The sequence below is a fragment of the Tupaia chinensis genome, unplaced genomic scaffold, assembly GCF_000334495.1.
Source record: "Tupaia chinensis unplaced genomic scaffold, TupChi_1.0 Scaffold000637_1, whole genome shotgun sequence".
Taxonomy (NCBI): domain Eukaryota; kingdom Metazoa; phylum Chordata; class Mammalia; order Scandentia; family Tupaiidae; genus Tupaia; species Tupaia belangeri.
In genome coordinates this window covers 816,665-833,691 of record NW_006160158.1, presented here as the reverse complement: position 1 = coordinate 833,691, position 17,027 = coordinate 816,665, and the positions used below count along the sequence as shown (strand labels likewise).

The 17,027-nt window shown below is 49.6% G+C and overlaps 2 protein-coding genes and 1 long non-coding RNA gene across 6 annotated transcripts; 2 read left to right on the top strand and 1 right to left on the bottom strand.

Moving 5' to 3' along the window:
* Positions 1 to 331: 331 nt before the first annotated feature.
* On the top strand, positions 332 to 4,522 carry GSTK1 (glutathione S-transferase kappa 1). The gene is made up of 8 exons (XM_006159597.3): positions 332 to 502; positions 954 to 1,035; positions 1,208 to 1,336; positions 1,553 to 1,653; positions 1,770 to 1,805; positions 3,338 to 3,454; positions 3,800 to 3,893; positions 4,225 to 4,522. Exons 1-8 carry the CDS (start codon positions 431 to 433, stop codon positions 4,272 to 4,274), a joined length of 681 nt encoding a protein of 226 aa, XP_006159659.1. The 5' UTR covers positions 332 to 430; the 3' UTR covers positions 4,275 to 4,522.
* Positions 4,523 to 5,543: 1,021 nt separating this feature from the next.
* LOC102499958 (uncharacterized) lies at positions 5,544 to 16,853 on the bottom strand. 3 transcript variants are annotated; one of them, XR_336171.2, is made up of 7 exons: positions 16,776 to 16,853; positions 14,940 to 15,200; positions 14,679 to 14,796; positions 13,892 to 14,067; positions 13,012 to 13,244; positions 12,817 to 12,930; positions 5,544 to 6,455 (listed from the first exon to the last, which is right to left on the bottom strand). It is a non-coding gene; the product is annotated as an uncharacterized LOC102499958 (long non-coding RNA). The 3 variants fall into 3 exon arrangements; XR_336174.2 differs by having other exon boundaries at positions 13,040 to 13,244; XR_336172.2 differs by having other exon boundaries at positions 12,817 to 13,244.
* Positions 13,909 to 16,782, top strand: TMEM139 (transmembrane protein 139). 2 transcript variants are annotated; one of them, XM_006159595.2, is made up of 4 exons: positions 13,909 to 13,913; positions 14,345 to 14,357; positions 14,793 to 15,041; positions 15,266 to 16,782. In XM_006159595.2, exons 2-4 carry the CDS (start codon positions 14,347 to 14,349, stop codon positions 15,648 to 15,650), a joined length of 645 nt encoding a protein of 214 aa, XP_006159657.1. In that variant the 5' UTR covers positions 13,909 to 13,913; positions 14,345 to 14,346; the 3' UTR covers positions 15,651 to 16,782. The 2 variants fall into 2 exon arrangements, with proteins under 2 accessions (XP_006159657.1, XP_006159658.1); XM_006159596.3 differs by lacking the exon at positions 13,909 to 13,913 and having other exon boundaries at positions 14,064 to 14,357; positions 14,897 to 15,041.
* Positions 16,854 to 17,027: the final 174 nt, after the last annotated feature.

Below are 17,027 nucleotides of genomic sequence, written 5' to 3'. Positions count from 1 at the left end.
AAGACTGACATTTACTGGGGTCCCTTCAGCCCTCACAGCAACAAGCAGGTGTCACCATTACGCATTCCGTACGTGGGAGGTTCAGAGAGGGCCAGTGGCTTGCCGAAGGCGCACAGCTAGGACAGAGGCACTGCCAGCTGAGCTCAGACCCGCCCGTTTGCCGCGACCCCGCTACCCCGGGCGCCCTCGGCTGTGCCCGCGACACTGCCGGATCCGCCGGGGCGTTTCTCTCCGCCGAGGCTGCGCAGCCGACGCCAGGGCTGTTGCGTTTGTCTCCGCCGAGGCTGCGCAGCCGACGCCAGGGCTGTTAGCGCGCGGGCCGGAAGCGGGGCGGTGCCTGCGATCCGGGGCGTGGAATTTGCGCCGGCCACCGCTACCCGGGCCTGCGTCCCTTCGCCTGCGCTGTCGCCTCCTGCCCGGGAGCTGCAGCATGGGGCCCCTGCCGCGCACCGTGGAGCTTTTCTACGATGTGCTGTCCCCCTACTCCTGGCTGGGCTTCGAGGTGACGCCGGGGCAGCCGCCTCCGTAGGGACTTGGAGGGCGAGGCAGAGGGAAGAGCGAGCGCGGGGCACGGGGACAGAGGGGTGCGGGGATTCCTGGCGGCAGGGCGGCTAAAGGTCACTGGGGATGAAGCAGGTACCGTCTAACCAAAGGTGTAAGGAAGCAGAGGGACAACAACGGCCATCGTTGGCGCCACCACCTCGCTGCCGCCGATGTCAGTGTCGGGGGTGGGTGCACAACAGGTGGCAAGTGCTCGCAGGACCAGAGAGCCTGCAGTGCAGTTTGCAGCATAGACGGACATTTGCCATCTCTAACCAAACCACAGAGAGGTCCTTGTGACTAAACCCTGCCCGAGCCTGACTCCTCTGGCTGATCAGCAGCCATGGAACTGCCCTGCCGGTTCTCTCCGCCATCTTCCACATGGGCCCTCGGTCTCACCTTTGCCCCACTAGGTCCTGTGCCGATACCAGAATATCTGGAACGTCAACCTACAGCTGCGACCGAGCCTCATCGCGGGGATCATGAAGGACAGTGGTAGGAAGGCGGCATTAGTTGGCAGGGAGGCTGGTTCCAGTGGCCCACAACTGGGTCTGCATTTGGCATGGGCTGCTAGTGATTACCCTCGACCCAACACCCGGGTAGGAGCCCCCCAAGCCTGGGATCCAATACATTTTCTCTCACCAGCCACCTGACCTTGCCCTGGCAGGAAACAAGCCGCCAGCCCTTCTTCCCCGCAAAGGACAGTACTTGACAAGGGACATAAAGCTCCTGGGACAGCATTTCCAGGTTCCCCTCCACATCCCCAAGGATTTCTTGACTGTGATTCTCGAAAAAGGTGAAGAGAGTGTGATGCAGGTGGGGCACGATCTCAGGGCACAGAAGTCTGCGATGGAAGGACAAGGCCCAGACTAGATGGAACAGTGCCCTGGGAAAGGTCATGGTCTGAGCTGGTGGCAGGAGGTGGTGGGGAGGTGAAAAGGAGGACGCTAGTACCTCCTGCGGAAAGCTCTGGGAGCAGGTGCGAGAACCCCCTGGCACCTCTGCCCCACAGGAAGCTTGTCTGCCATGCGATTCCTCACCGCCGTGAACTTGGAGCATCCAGAGCTGCTGCAGAAAGTGTCCAGGGAGCTGTGGATGCGCGTCTGGTCACGAGTAAGGCCCGGCTGTGGAAATCCACCAGGGGACCCTGGCTGGCTTTCTGACCCTGCCTGGGCACTGTCCCCCCATCTCAGCCCAGTGCCATGCCTGATGAGCGCCCTCTCTTCCAGGACGAGGACATCACCCAGCCCCAGAGCATCCTGGCAGTGAGTGTCCCTGCCCTACCCTGATCTCTCAGGGAGTCTGAGGATGTGGGTGATGGGGGAGAGGAGGACAGTCAGCTCCTTATTGCAGAGAAAAGGCCATAGTTTAGGGGGAAAGGATGTCTGCATTTGGAGGGACAAGTTACTGAAGAGTTGGAAGACGGATCTCGAAAGAGGAGCTCTTGTGAAAGGGGGAGTGCTGAACAGCACAGGGGCAGGGTGTGAGGGGAGAGTCCACTACGCCAGGGAAGTCTGTAGGGAGAGATGGTAAGTGTGGTGGTCAGACCTCCAGCGAGGGAGAACCAGAGTGAGTGTTCACACATCTCCAAAGACTGCAATACACGCCTCACCAGCACACTCAGAGGAAGGCCAGAGACTTTAAAAAACAAACAAACAAACAAACAAAAAAACAACTTTGAAAAGAGAACGAATGCCACAGTTGTTCAGTAGCCTGAATGAGAGTAAGTGAAGCAGCTCAACACACTGACCAACCAGCTCCGGGGAGGGCGGTGTATAAAGGAAGTTTTACTTTGGGACTAAATCAGGGAATTTTGAATATGTTTCTTCCAGTTTGCAAAAGGTAGTGAAGTATGTTCAAATTTAAAATTTTAAATATAAAATGACAAATTACACAGAAGTTTCAAATATATATAAAAAAGTCTTCTAGTGTCTAGCATCTTTATTCCTATAAAGTATATGTATTTGCTTTTTAAATTAATACTTAATAATTTTTCATGCTATCTTTAACTCTTTGAAAGTATAATTTTTCATCCCTACATAGCATTCTGTTCAGTGGACTAATTTGTATGTACTTGTCCACTTCCCTGTGGTTGGGTCTCTAGGTTACCCAACCAAAGACAGTGTCTCCCCAAGCTGGACCGCATGTCCCCCTCCTGATAGAGATCAGGTTGCAAAGGTTCTCAAACTTGGGTGTACATTAAAATCATCGGGAACTGCTGGGGATGACCTGTACATTAGGATCTTTAAAAGCTCCCCAGGAAATTTCAGGGTGCAGTCTGTTGAGAACCCCGATCCCAAACTATAACCACAAACCCAGAACAGCCGTCTTTATTCTTAATTTTGAAGCCAGGTAGCCTTTTCTGAAGTCTCCAGGGCATTTCATAGGAAATGAGAAGTACTCTGAGCTCTTGCCACCCAGTGTGAGTTTAAGCCCCTGGGTCTGGGACTTGAACCATGGCCGACTACATGGGAGTCCAACAACATAGCCATTATGCTAACTGCTGGTCCTTCTGCCCTTAGAACTTTCTAACTGTAGGCAAGTGATGTGAATAAAAAGGTCAGGCTAGCTGGTCCCTGGGATGCCCTCTGGTGTTAATTTCTGGTACTGTCTCTGCCGCCTGCATTTTCCACCTATCAAGATTTTGGAGAAAGGAAAGTTTCCCTTGGGAAGAATAGACCTCCCATTTGGAATAGATAAAGGCTTCGCCAGGAAAACTTGGGGGCAGAAAGTTTTCTCCGGAGATCACTGCACCCCATGAATGCAGGCATATTTGTTCCCGCCCGCACCCCCTTAGGCTGCGGAGAAGGCTGGTATGTCTGCAGAACAAGCCCGTGGACTTCTAGATACCATCTCCACACCCAAAGTGAAGAACCAGCTCAAGGAGACCACCGAGGCAGCCTGCAAATATGGGGTGAGCTCTTCATGTGTGTCCCCAGTCCCTATCCTGAAGCTAGAGACTGAGACTCTCCGAGTGTGGGTTTGCATATTCCCATCCCAGAGCTCCCTCCGGGACCTGAGTCTGCCCGGCTCTCCAGACAGCCCTCACCTTGTGTCTTCTTTTCCTTGGGCCCGGGGAACATCTGAGTTAGAAACAGAGAAGGCACTGGGGGCCCTGGAGCCTCTTAACAAACACCTTAGCAGACACCTTTCTGGCTGTTTTGCCCCTATGACCCCAGGATGTATTGCCTGGAAGCCTTTGCCCCAACCTAGTGACACCAGCCCCTTCACCTCTTCCCACCTGTGCTGTTTCCTCTAGGCTTTTGGGCTGCCCATCACTGTGGCACATGTGGATGGCCAGACCCACATGTTATTTGGCTCTGACAGGATGGAGCTGCTGGCACACCTGCTGGGTAAGTTCAAGGTTCTGCACGGAGGCGGAGGTGCTGCCTTTGACCCCAGCCTCACCCTTTGTATCAGTGACCAGAGGAGGGGTTCAGAACAAAAAAGAACTTGTGCCTGGCACTCCCAGCAAGGAAGCCTTACACAGACAGTGCTGTTGGGGATGAATGGGGAGGGACCGCCTTCACCACCCTCCACCTCCCGCCTAGAAGAGAAGAGGCCTCAGTCCCTTAAGGCCAGGCAGGGCTCTTCCTAGAACACCCTTCCAGCCCTGGGGGGCCAGCATCTGCTGCTGACACACCCCAGAACGGTATGTAGATGACTGTGATTTTCTTCATCCAGGGGAGAAGTGGATGGGCCCCGTGCCGCCAGCCCTGAATGCCAGGCTTTAACAGGACCTGGAAGTAAACTGTTGGTGTGAAAGGCTGGCCAACTGCTTAACCCAGCCACTGGAGGCACTAGGACATGGCAGTCTTCCTGATGGAGGTATCCTCTGTGGCCCTGGGGACTGCCTCACCCCAGAAGGATGCAAGCGGGGGCTACCGTACCCTGTGGGCTGCCCTTGCCTCTGCCTCAAAGTGCCTTTAGGATAGCCCCAGGTTCTGCTTCCACACAATAAACCTAACGCTATCAGGCAGAATGTGTGTCTGGTCTGTGTGTGCCCTGGTGACGGTGTATTCGTGCTCCTGTGCTCACATGCTGCCCATTCTTGGGAGGAAGAAGAGTCCTTTCCCACCCCCGGCTGCCCAGCCCACCTCAGCACAGCTTGTATAGAAGAAACAGGAACCAGCCCTTTCTCTTAGACACCTCCTTGCTCTCTCAGGGACAGAAAATCAAGCTTGATGAACTTTGCAACTTTATAACTACCTCTTTGGCATTTACTGTCTCTGACCAGCACTGGGGACTAAGCTGGGGCTAGGACCCGAGGCCCAGTGGGAGTGAACAATGCAAGGAGCCAGAAGATGGCTGAGCGTGGGCTAGATACTTACACTAGCTACAGGGCCCAGAACAACCTGGACAAGGTAGGGCAGGGAGCCAGGCCACTATGCCCCATGGCCCAGAGAAGTTGCTCGACCCTTCACAGCTGCTTCCCTCACCCACAGGGTGGACCCCAAAGAATCCTAAGGCCTCGGGTCACCTTCTGGTGGTGGATGGTGTTCCCATTCCCAGGTTATCTGTGCAAAGTCCCTGCTTCTGCCTGTGCCCACTCTTCAATCGTCAGAATCCCTTCTGTTTTCACAGAATTTTGACTTGAGAATACTCTTTATTTGGAAGCTGAAACGACACTCAGACACCCGTTGAGAAGCAAAGGCAGAACCTACCACAGCCCCGAGGGGCTGTCAGGGCCAAGGCCAGCTCCCCCTTTGCTCCCGGCTTCTCATATCCCGTTGTTCCCTTTATTCCCGTCTTTCAGTCTTCCCCTTTTCCATGATTCCTGCACCTCCCCAGGTTCGAACTCATCTTTTCCTGGCTTATCATGAAGTAATGCCAAAGTACACCTCCAAGTTAAGTACTCATTTTTTCAAAGGAGTTCTGTGACATCTACAGCTAATATTTAAAAAAAAAAAAACAAAAAGAAGGAAAACATCCAATCTTAAAACACATTAAGGGCAGTTTATAACATAACTTCTCATAGATGAAAGCTACCCAGAGTGCGGTGAGTGGAGACGCCGATGAACTAAGATACTCAGAATTATTTGCTGATATAAAAAACTGAACAATTTAAACATTTAACAGCAGGAAACTATGCCATAATAGTACTTCCAGGATGGAATGTTTCTTAGCTATTAATTATTGTATTTGGGGGTGGTCTGCTGGCTGTGGGTGGCACACTGGGTTGAGTCCCACGATGGTGCCCTGCTGTGTGGCTGCGAACTGCTCTGCCTAGAAGGGCATGTGGTCTCCTTTCACAGGCTCCTTCCGAAAGACCAAAACGTCTGATCCAGTGGCTGAAGGCTGTTCAGAGGGGTAACACCAAGTGTCCTTCCTCCACGGAGAACATTTCACCAAAGAACCCCAGAGTTGGAGGGTCAGCACTGTCTGCTCCAGCCCAGGCATGCCTGCCATCTCCCACCTGGCTGAGAAGAGGGGAGCTAGGGGCGTGGTTACACCAGGAGAAAGGGCACTAGCAAGGCGCAGGCAGTGAGGGGACAGGCACGCACCACAGCTGGGAAGGGAGCCACAGGTTGGGCGGCAGCCTCAGCTCCAGCCTGATGGCCAGCCTGGAGTCTGTAAATTGAACAAGGAGTTCAAGCCTGACACCAACGAGGTGGCCTTGGTCAACACCTAGAACGCAGGCATCATAGGAGCAAAGGAGGGCAAGAAGAATGGGCAGAGCTGTGCATGGCATCCTACTCCACTGCCAGGACAGAACAGTGACTGGAAAGTATGGAACTATACATGTAGTATGATCCCAATATGTCCTGACATTTTAAAATGTCGGGCTGGCCCTGTAGTGGTGGTCAAGCACTGTGCATAGGGAGTCGGATCCTGCATGGCCAACCGAGGCTCGGATCCTGTCTCTGGCACCTTGAAACGCATGCCTGGCACGTGTGTCTGTATGCCCAAGATCCCTAGAGGAGGGAGAAATAGAGAAAAAAACATTGCTACATGATCATGCCCCACTGGGGGTGCTTTCTCTCTCTTGGTCTCATGAGCACATTCACTCTCTGGAGGAAGGAAAAAAGGGGAAGGAAAGGAAAGGAAAAGAGAGGAAAGGAAGAAAGAAAGACGTAATTGTTCAGTCCAAATTTGGTAATTCCTTGACTCTGCCATGAGGAAACAGACACTCCTACAGTGTGTGAATTGTCCGTTTCTTTGGGAGGCTTTGAAAAACCACAGTGTACCCCATAGAGGTGTGTAACAATTAAATATGTAAAATTAAATTTTATTTTATTTATTTTATTTTTTAAGAGATTTTTGCCATAGGGTATGTGCACTCTCCATAGAGACAGAGACAGAAAGTGAGAAATCACCCCACAGCGGGGATGGCCACACCACAATCCCTTCTCCTCGACTCTCCTCTCAGGATTTTGGCCTGCATACACACATGCCCAGCATGAGTTTCAAGCCACCATGTCTGGGACTCAAACTGTGGTTGACTATGTGGGAGTCCAGTGATATAACTGTTATGCCATCTGTTGGTCCCTAAACTTTAACAAGTTTTCTTTGGGAGGCAATTTGGCAATATCTATCAAAACTTCATTTTTAGGATTTTTTCTTATTTATACATGTGAATAAAGACACATGTGGAAAAATTATTAATGCACAATCCTAAAAACAATCGAATGGTTACCAGTCGAAGCCATTAAACAAATGAGTAGTTCCATAAAATAGAATATAATTAAGTATATAAAATATAAATATGTTTAGATGTATAATAGCTGGAAAGAAATACTAAGATCTGCTTTAGAATTAAAACAATATCTGGAAAGGGATGAGAGAACTTCTCAAGTGATAGTAATGTTTTGAATCTTGATTCGAATTTAGGTCACATAAGTGAAAGCCATTATCAAAAATCATGGAATGGTCCATTGAAAATCTGTGTGTTTCATTGTAGACAAATTTTACTTCAAAAGGAAAAAACTTTAAATGAATATTGAACTCTAAACACTTACACCTGCTGAAATATTTATGTCCACAACTATGAGATTTATTGACGTGAAGGTGAAGGAATGACTAGACAGATATGCAATATAGCAAGTATAGTATAATGTTAACTGTAAACTCCAGGTGGTGGAGACATGGCTGTTCACTGTAAAACTCTCTTCTGTAAGTTTTCAGCACTTCAGTTCCAGCAGGTATCACGGAAGTTAAGACTGCTGGATCCCACCTGGCAAACTGAGTGGTTCGAGTCCCATATCTGGTGGCTTGAAAAAAATACCTGGGCCACATGTGCATGCATGTCCAAAATCCTGAGGGAAGAATGGAAGAGAAGGGATTGAGGCATGGCCATCCCCTTTGGGGGATAATTTCTCACTTTCCTGCTCTCTTTCTCTTCTCTCTCTCCCTGTTCTCTCTGGTAAGCGCATATGTCCTATAGCAAACAAACAAAAAGTTTTGAGTAATTCATGATGAAAGTGTATGTGTTGACTGTATATGTTGATAAGGTACAAACTCCAACATATATTGTTAGATGGAAAAAGTAAAACATAAATTAAAATATAAAGCATGTTCCCATGTGGATTAAGAAACGGAGCTAGCATTTATTGCTTTTCCATATTCATGTCCTCTGAGAAGGGCAGTATCCAGAAAAAGTTGGGAAACAGATTGCCTTTAGGGACAGGGCCTGAGTTTTGGGTGTATAAGATTTACTAGGGCCAGCAGGTGACACAGTGGCTAAGATGCTGAACTCTCAAGTGGCTGACTGTGATTTAAATCCCGGCCCCAGTGACTTGAAACTCACACTCATGTGTTTTTATGCATGTCCAAAATCCCAAGAGGCGAATGGAAGAGAAGGAATTGCAGCATGGTCATCCCCCTGGAGGGTGATTTCTTATTTTCTGTCTCTCTGGTGAGCACACACACCCTATATCAAAAGTCTTCCAATTAAAAAAAGATTCACTCTTGCAATCCTTTTTGACTGTTCCGTTTTATATTATAAGTATAGATTTTTTTAATTAGCCAACATAAATATATTTTAATCATCTGTGTCTTTGACTTTTACGTTTTTATAATTTTGGTGATATTCATGTTGGTACTGTCTCAGACACAGCCTTCAATCATCATTTAATTTTTTCATATGGGCATTTTATCTCTACCCACACTAGAAACCCCTGGACATCAGATGAAGTATACTGTTACCTTCCCAGGTGAATACCAAGAGGTGAGCCCGGGGCTACGTCCCATGCAGTTACACCCAAGGGCTGCACAGTGGAATCCAGTTCCAAGGACGGGGTGGTGCCCTCTGGTGGACTCCCACAGATGTGCCCGTTACATTCAACCCAGGACTCTGGCCTGGGCTGCAGCTCCCTAACTGGAGGAACAGAGTGGGAAGGGTGTGATAAACTGGACTTATTTCACCATGTTACACATTAGAAACTGAAGCTCAGAAAGGTCGCACAGCTAGGAAGTGGTGGAACTGAGCCTCGAATCTCTAAATTATATAAATTGTATGCACTGAACCATGACACTTCCTGCTCACTCATATTCAGGGGTATATTCATGTGGGACGGTGTTTCTACCCGGTGCTTTTTGTTGATACTGTTACTCAGCAACAATCATGATCAATTTCTCACATTCCAGTTTAGCTTTGTGGGGCTTCGGGCTGGATATCTGAGCCAGAGTAACTGCCGAACCCCGTTATTTACTCCGCTCTACCCTAGTGCACTTTGCACGATACGGAAGCTAGCGGATGAGGGTGATGGCATGTGTTTGTCCTTGCATGCTTGAGGAGTCTGGCTCATTGGACGCTTTCCTCTCAGAAATACAGCATTACTGACCTGCTTCGCATCAAACCGTCTGTCCACCTTCCTGCACATTTGGAGGGGCCGTGACTGGAAATTGCTTAAGAAGCAAACAGACTCTGCTGAACTGGTGTGAGTCTGGTTCTTGCTAAACAAATCATGTACTTTTTCTGAGCTGGTCTCTTAAAAAAATGAGAATGATAATCAAATTTACTCCATGTGGTTGCTATTAAGGATCAAACAAGATCATGTATGTGAGCCAAATCATTCCTTCTATGCAAAGATGTGTGTGTGTGTGTGTGTGTGTGTGTGTGTGTATCTATGACCATCACTGTTCTTTTAGAAGACGTCACCTGCATTGGGTTCTGTGACCAGTTAGTTAAAAGTGCTATCTTTGGGAGCCAACAGGTGGCATAGTGATTAAAGCACTGGACTCACACATGGCTGATGATGGTTCGGGTCCTGAACCCAGAGGCTTGAAACTCATGCCAGGCACGTTTGTGTGCCTTCCCAGAATTCCAGGAGGAGCATGGAGGAGAGGGGATTGTGGAGTGGCCCTCCCCCTGAGGGGCGATTTCTCTCTCTCTTTCTCTGGCAAGTGCATATACCCTATAGCAAAAATATCTCTCTTGGGATCAGAAGAAGGCCTAATGATTACATTGTTGAACTCCCACAGGGCCGACAGCTGCTCAAGTCCTGGACCCTGGTGCTTGAAACTCTCGCCAGGTACCTGTGTTTGCGTGCCCAAGATCCCAAGAGGAAAATGGAGGAGAAGGGATTGCTGTGTGGCCATCCGCCCAAGGGGTGATTTCTCGCTTTCTGTCTCTCTGTTTCTGTCTCTCTGGCGAGCACACATGCCCAATAGCAAAAATCTCTCTTAAGAAAAGGCTGAGCATTAGCCATCTGCTAGTCCCTCAGCCTTTTCTTAATATGCCAAACAATGTGGGCAAATAGGATCTAATTGCTCCCCAGGCAAGACCAGAGAGATGATCTCAGGATGTCCTAGGTGCTCTGCTAAATTACCACTGAGGCGACCAGAGCAATGTGTAGAGCACCGGGACGTGGCGGTTAAGAGCCAGGATTTGGGGCTCAGGCTGGAGGGGCCAAGTCTTGACCCCCACCCTTGATTAGCTACTCATTTTCATCAAGATTCTGACATCACCTACAAAGTGCACATCATCATAATAACTACCTGCTATTATGCATACTTTAAATTACTCAACTTGTGGAGTGCATTTAGAATGGTGAGCATTATGCACAAACATTCCACATGTGTTAGCTAGGACTGTAAAGCAGACCCAGATTCTGTGCTGAAAAGCACAGACACCCAAAGCCTTGGGGGCCGGACAGTGGCGCAGTGGTAAAATGCTACACTCTAATGCAGTCCCGTCTGGGAGGGTACCAGACCAGGTCTGCAAGCCAGGAGACCTCCCTGAGAAGACCAGGCCCTGCTTGCCCATGGTCCTGAGCTGGCTGAGGACTGGGAGTGGATCGCAGCATTGAGACCATTCTGGGGGTACTGTTTCTCTCTATGTATAATAAAATAAAGAAACTTAAAACACACAAACATACATAACATACGCACAAAAAGAAAAGAAAGAAATACAAGGAAAACACAAGGCAGATGGACAACATGTGGTTGGAGGCATCGCAGCCATGAGAAGCCTGTCAATTATCTTGACTTCCTCCTTGTCTCTACCTTGTTACCCCCCCACCCCAACTTCCCTTCACCATCATCCTCTGCGTGATGTGGAAACAGAGGGCAGAGAGAGGTGAACCTGTCTCTAGCAAGGCTTGCCAACAGCAGGCAAGGAGAAAGTGAAGCTATCATTGAATTAAGTGGTGCATTCTTATTTTGCTAAGGATGCTCTTTGAAGAAGGAAGGAAGAAAAAGGAAAGGAAATCAAAACAATTTGGCCATCATCTTCAGGGCAATAAAAACTTTGATATTGTTTGTCTCACTGAAACAACATTCCTGGGCCAGCAGGAAGAGTACTGGCTAAGGTGCTGAACTCACACATGGCTGACCACGGTTCAAAACCTAGAACCAGTGGCTTCAGAATCACTCCAGGTGCATATTGTGTGCTTGCTGGAAACCGTGAGAGGAGATTGAAGAAGGGATTGCAGGGGTGGGGTGATTTCTCACTTTCCCTCGCTTTGGTGAGCACATGCACCCTCTGGCAAAGATGAAAAAAAAAGAAAAAGAAAGAAAGGAAGAAAGGAAGGAAGGAGAAAAGAGAAGGGAAGGGAAGGAAAGGGAAGGGAAGGGAAGGGAAGGGAAGAGCAGGGCAGGATAGGGCAGGGCAGGGCAGGGCAGGGCAGGGCAAGGCAAGGCACAAAAAGACATTCCTTAGAATTCATCCTGAGGAAATAATCTCAAAAGAAGGAAAACTGTACACCTAAGACGGTAATCATATTTTTAAAACAGCTAATGATTAAGATATAATTCACTCTTTTGAAACATCAGTAGGATTTTTTTTAGAATATGTAAAGAGTTATGCAAACATCACTGCTATTCAATTTTAGAATATTTCATCACTTCAAAAAGAAACCCATTAGTAGTTCCCACTTCTCTCCCCATCCCTGCCCTTAGCAACCTCTATTCTACACATTCTCTGTCTCCTGTTTCATTATTTCAATGACAAAGGCAATAAAAGAAGCTTAATGATTCAGTAACATAAGGATATATTAATCAAATCACAGCATATACGTTTAATAACATGTGTGGCTGTTAGAAATCACTGTAACAAAGACGGCATAAGCAGATGAAATAAAAGTTGTTTGATTTTTAAATTTTGTTTTAAGACACAAAGTGGTGAATAAACTCTGATCTCCTCCAAAGCTTATTCTGGTTTGTATGCCAATGGCCTGGAAGGATTATGTAAAACTTGAAATGACTGTGTTAATACAGTAGGCCATTTTTTCCTTTAGATTTTAAATGTCTCATAACTAACAAATGTGTATTTTAGAAAATTGATTTGAAATTGGAAAAGAGGATCTATTAAAGGGCAGAGCCACCTAGAAATCCAACCTCTGGTTTGGACTCAGTTTTGGTCTCAACCAACAAATCTCAATTGTACCCTTGGAGGTCCCAGACCACACAAGCCCTCCCTCTGTGGACATTCAGGCCACTCCCCGGAGCCCCTTGTCTCTGATCCTGCATCTCCTGCACCCCAGATCTCGATCTCCCTGCTTAACAAAGCCCCCTTACTTTTTCTGCACACAACCACCCTTGACCAGCCAATTTTCTTCTCTTCATACGTTAACTGTAGATTGAAATCCCCATTCCGGGATAATTGAGCCATATTTTTCCCATAGGGGTTGAACAGTAAAGAAACTGGTGGAAACCCCAGCTTTCCTGTTCCCATTTCACATGGAGATGTGCCTCCCTAGACCATCACACTTTCCATCTATGCCTCCTCCTCTCCACTCTCAGTCTGGGGCAGGGGATCTTCAGCAGCCCACCACTACCTGCGTTTGTATATGACTACAGACACGTTCATTCTCATTCTCTCTCACACACACTTACCACACGCTCTGCTGCAGTAGCCTTAGCTAGGCCCTGGGACTGTCCCAGGGCAGCATGGATTCGATTTGTGCCCTACTGTTCACAGCTCCCATTAGTCTGTCCACTGGCAATGCTCTGAAGGGACAGAGAAACAATCTTGTCCGACCTCTAGCTGAGAACAACATACGCCTCCCCCCGCAATCCCCCAGCACCTACTTCACTCAGGCTTCACAGCCTGACTCACATCTCACGGGGAATGACAAGGCCAGGTGAGTGTAGCCTTCTAGTGGAAGCATTCACTCGATTCAGAGTGAGCACCTGCCACATGTCGGGAACCATGTTAATTTCTGGGATTCAAGGATGATTGAAACTAATCGCTCATCCAGAGATGCTTTCACAATGGAAGATGCTGTGTCCCACTCGGCGAAACGCGTGGTCTCAGCCACTCCCTACAGAAGGAAACCAGGTAAGAGGAAAATGACCATATAAGCAGGTAAAGGCTGGGACCGAGGAAGGGAGGGATGCTGTGGACACACTGTGCAGCAGGCAGCACCTGTGCGGTGGATTTTGAAGAACTGAGAGTAAACCAGGCCAAGAAGCATACACATAGCGCCTCTTACAGGCCAGCAGAACGCAGGGAGGCCACAGGAACCGTGTGTGGGCAGCAGCGGCAAGCCCCGGCGTCTCATGCCCACTCGCTTACTGTGTGCGAAGGCCTGCGGGATCTAGACACGGATCTACTCCCAGTCACTCGGAAGTGGCAGGCACAAAATGAATGACCCAAAGAGAAGGCAAACTGCTCAGGGCTGTAATTAACACACAGTGTGCATTGAGGAGGACCAGGCGAGTTTCTAACTCTGGTCCCAAGTACAAAGATCACGGGGAAGGGAGGACTCGCATTCAGGCACTAAATTCCCTACAATGGGTGGGGTGAGTAAAATCCAGGAAAAAAATCTAGGTTGGGAGGAACAGGTCAGCCTTGGGAAGAAAGGCGACAGGGGGAGGAGGAAGACTGGGCTGGAGCTGAGGCACTGGGGCAGAAAAGAGGGCGGGGCCATGGGCTGCACCTCCCCTTCCTCCCACCCGCACCACCTACTCGCTGCAGTCCTTGGAGACAGGTGAGCAAGCAGGAAACTCTTGAGACGTGGTCGGAGAGGGGTGTAGGGTCACGGGGCTGGCTGGGGTGTGAGCAGCGTCTGTGACTCCTTGCTATGCAGAGTCCAGGCGCTCCTGGCAGGCTGCTTTTGGGGTCTGGGCTGCCTCAGGTTGTTGCTGTTTCAGAAGAAAGAGAAAAGGCTTCCCTTGTGCACTGGCCTCCCAGCCCCTGTGACGACTCCTGGCAGAAAACTTGAAATCTGAGTTTAGCAAGCTAGAATCAGCAGGGGTGGGGGATCCTGGCAGATGTGGGGTGTAGAAGAGGAGGGGAGATAATGGGGCCTCTGGCCATTGCTCCAGGGCTTTGTAAGACTCTTTCTCATGTAATTGTGTTCCTGTGACTTGTGTCTATTTGCTGTTCTCTCTCCAACGGGGCATGGGCTGGCTGTGGAAGACATGGAAGCCGGGTAAGTGTGCTCTCTCCTCCTCACCCCAACAGTGGGCCTCTGGCTAGGGAGGTGGGGAGCGAAGGTCCAGGAGAGGCAATAATGTAATAGAGAAGGACAGGGTCTGCCCCACCACCTGGATTCCAGAGATGCCTACATGCACAGGGTGTGCCTAGGACTAGATCCTGGATGGTGAAGAAGGAAGAGCTGGAAGGAAGACTGCAGGGAAGAAGGCAGGCAGGCAGGGCTGGGAGTCAGAATCCCTGGGCTGGTTTCCTGGCTACTGTGCACACTAATAACTAGACAGAATTATGGAGCTGGGGGGATCCTGGGACCACTTACTTGACTGGAGATTGAAGAACCTGGAACCCAAAGGTGCATGATAAGGTCACTCTGGTATCCGATCCAGCCATGATGACAACCGTTTAGACACAACAGCTGTGTGTCTCTTTGCAGGAGCCTGGGGAGGGCCATGGTGCCAAGCCAGTTGTGGGGGAGACTAAAGAAGCCATTTCTCTTCCTGTGCTGCGCCTCCCTCCTCCTGGGGCTGGCTTTGCTAGGCGTGCGGCCGGACATCGCCCCTGTTGCTTATTTCTTTCTCACCTTGAGTGGCTTCTTCTTGTTTGCCTGTTTCCTGGCCTGCTTTCTGGAATGGGGGCTCCGATCAATGCAGACTGAGATCCCGGAGCCCTCAGGCAATGCGCGGTGAGTTTATGGAGAAGGCAGAGAGAATATATCTTGGGCCCACTCTCTTATCCTAGTGTCCCAGGCATAGAGTCTCTGCTGTCCTCTGTCACTGGCACCAGTGGGGTGATGGGGAGAGGGTCAGGGGTGAGTGGCTAGTGAAGCGTCTGTTGCTAGTAGCTGGTAAGAAAGGGAAATAGGGCTCCTTTTAGAAAATCACCAATGACCTTATTCTACTCACTTAGGGACAACGAAGCCTTTGAAGTGCCAACCTATGACAACGCGGTGGTCGTGTTGGAGCCACAGTTATACCCACAAGCGCTGGACCAACCACCTCCCTACAGCAGTGTTGCAATCTCTCCAGGACCTGACGAAGGCCAGCCTAGCCAAGCAGAGGGGCCCAGGAGAGTGGGCTCAGAGGGGTCTATGACCCAGGGAGGAAGCCCTGGGAGAGCTCCAGTTAGCCTTCGGCTCCGGGCACCACGGGCTGTGTCCACTGCACCTGAGCTGCAGAGTTTGGGGGCCCCTTCCAAATTGGAGCCTCTTACTCCACCCCCTGCCTATGATGTCTACTTTGGCCAGCCTAACGATGATGACGTTTTTGGTGAAAACAACTGGACACCCCCCTAAACGGCTGTCCCAGGATTTATCATATGTCCACACCAGACCATGCATTCATTTGACCAGGATTGCCCAGTCCCTACTGTGTGTCAAGAACTGTGTTTCTGCCTGGACATTATAATTGGGGACTTGAACCTAGACAGAAGGCAGGCCCTGGTAAGCCATTCCCAGTTGAGATGTGGGTGGCACAGTTTGAATCTTTTTGGAAAGTATTCAGAGATCCAGTATTTCTAGAGTTAGCTTGAGGGTGAGTGGGGATCTGATCCAGAGAAGCTGGAAGAGCAAGAAAAGAAGTAACTCAGAACAGCTGCTTCTGTTCCACATGCTTTGCCCGTTAGTTCCCTTAGGCTCCTCAGCCTTGTGGGGTTTTAGTACCTTCAGTGGAAAATGAGGATTCTAAGCATCAGAGGAGTTTGATAACTTGCACAAGGGCACACTGCTAGTAAATAGCATAAAAACAACTTGAATGAACTCCTGATTTCAAAGCCTACTGTTTTCGATACAAGGTAACAAAAAACCAGGACCCCCTCAATCCCTGTGTTGGGACAACTGCTGGCCAGGAGTGAAGTCATATACACAGAATGGAGGACCAGACAGGTAGGGCCTGACAGACAGGCAGGGCCCAACGTGACCAGGAGTGCCCCTAGCCGCCTCGAGGAGCAAAGCTAATCAGAGCCCTGGCAGTCCATGCTGTGTGTGGACAGCAGTTACCGTGTTTCTCCCCTGCCCAGGGGAGACAGAGGGTGTCCATCCCATCTGAAAGCAGTGGAGTTAACTGTCCCGGGGAGAAGGACTTTGAGTTTTGACAATGGGTGTATATGACCATCAGAAAGTATAAAACATAAGTTTCTCAGGGAAGGGGAAGGTGCAGTATCTAAGAGATTCCCTCTTGAATCATTGATTACGAAGCCCTGGGGCCATCTGAAGTGTCTCTAATTGCTTCAGCCTGCCCTGTGCCCTCCTCGCGAGGATTTCACGCCAGCGCCCTGACCTGAGTCCTCAGATAGCAAAACTTGAAACCAGATTTTCCGGAATTAGGTGCTGCGCCTGTGGTATAGGTTTTGGCCACTGAGAGAGGTTAAAGCATCGCCGAGCCCTGCACTCCCCACGCAAGCCTTCGTCCATTACGCTTACATTTGTCTAGCCTCTTACTGCTCCCGATTTTCTTCGCACCACCGCCCCAGAAGTTCAATTTCAATGAAGCAAATAGACAGGCCAACCCAGTCTCTGACGGTTATTGCACCAGGGAGTGGGAGGTGCCAAGGGTGGGGGCAGTGATTTCCGCGGGAATCGACAGCCAATAGGATTCCTAGGGCAGGCGGGACGGTCCCCCTCACTCTTTCTCCGCCACTTCCTTTTCCGCCGAGCCCCTTCTCTCCCATTGGA

Excerpts from the sequence above, each read along its gene's own strand:
- TMEM139 (XM_006159595.2), top strand. Across the intron at positions 15,042-15,265 it reads GAGCCCTCAGGCAATGCGCG|GGACAACGAAGCCTTTGAAG; the intron begins GTGAGTTTATGG and ends CTACTCACTTAG.
- GSTK1 (XM_006159597.3), top strand. The coding sequence starts at position 431 with ATGGGGCCCCTGCCGCGCACCGTGGAGCTTTTCTACGATGTGCTGTCC. Across the intron at positions 1,036-1,207 it reads GGGGATCATGAAGGACAGTG|GAAACAAGCCGCCAGCCCTT; the intron begins GTAGGAAGGCGG and ends TTGCCCTGGCAG. Across the intron at positions 1,337-1,552 it reads GACTGTGATTCTCGAAAAAG|GAAGCTTGTCTGCCATGCGA; the intron begins GTGAAGAGAGTG and ends TCTGCCCCACAG.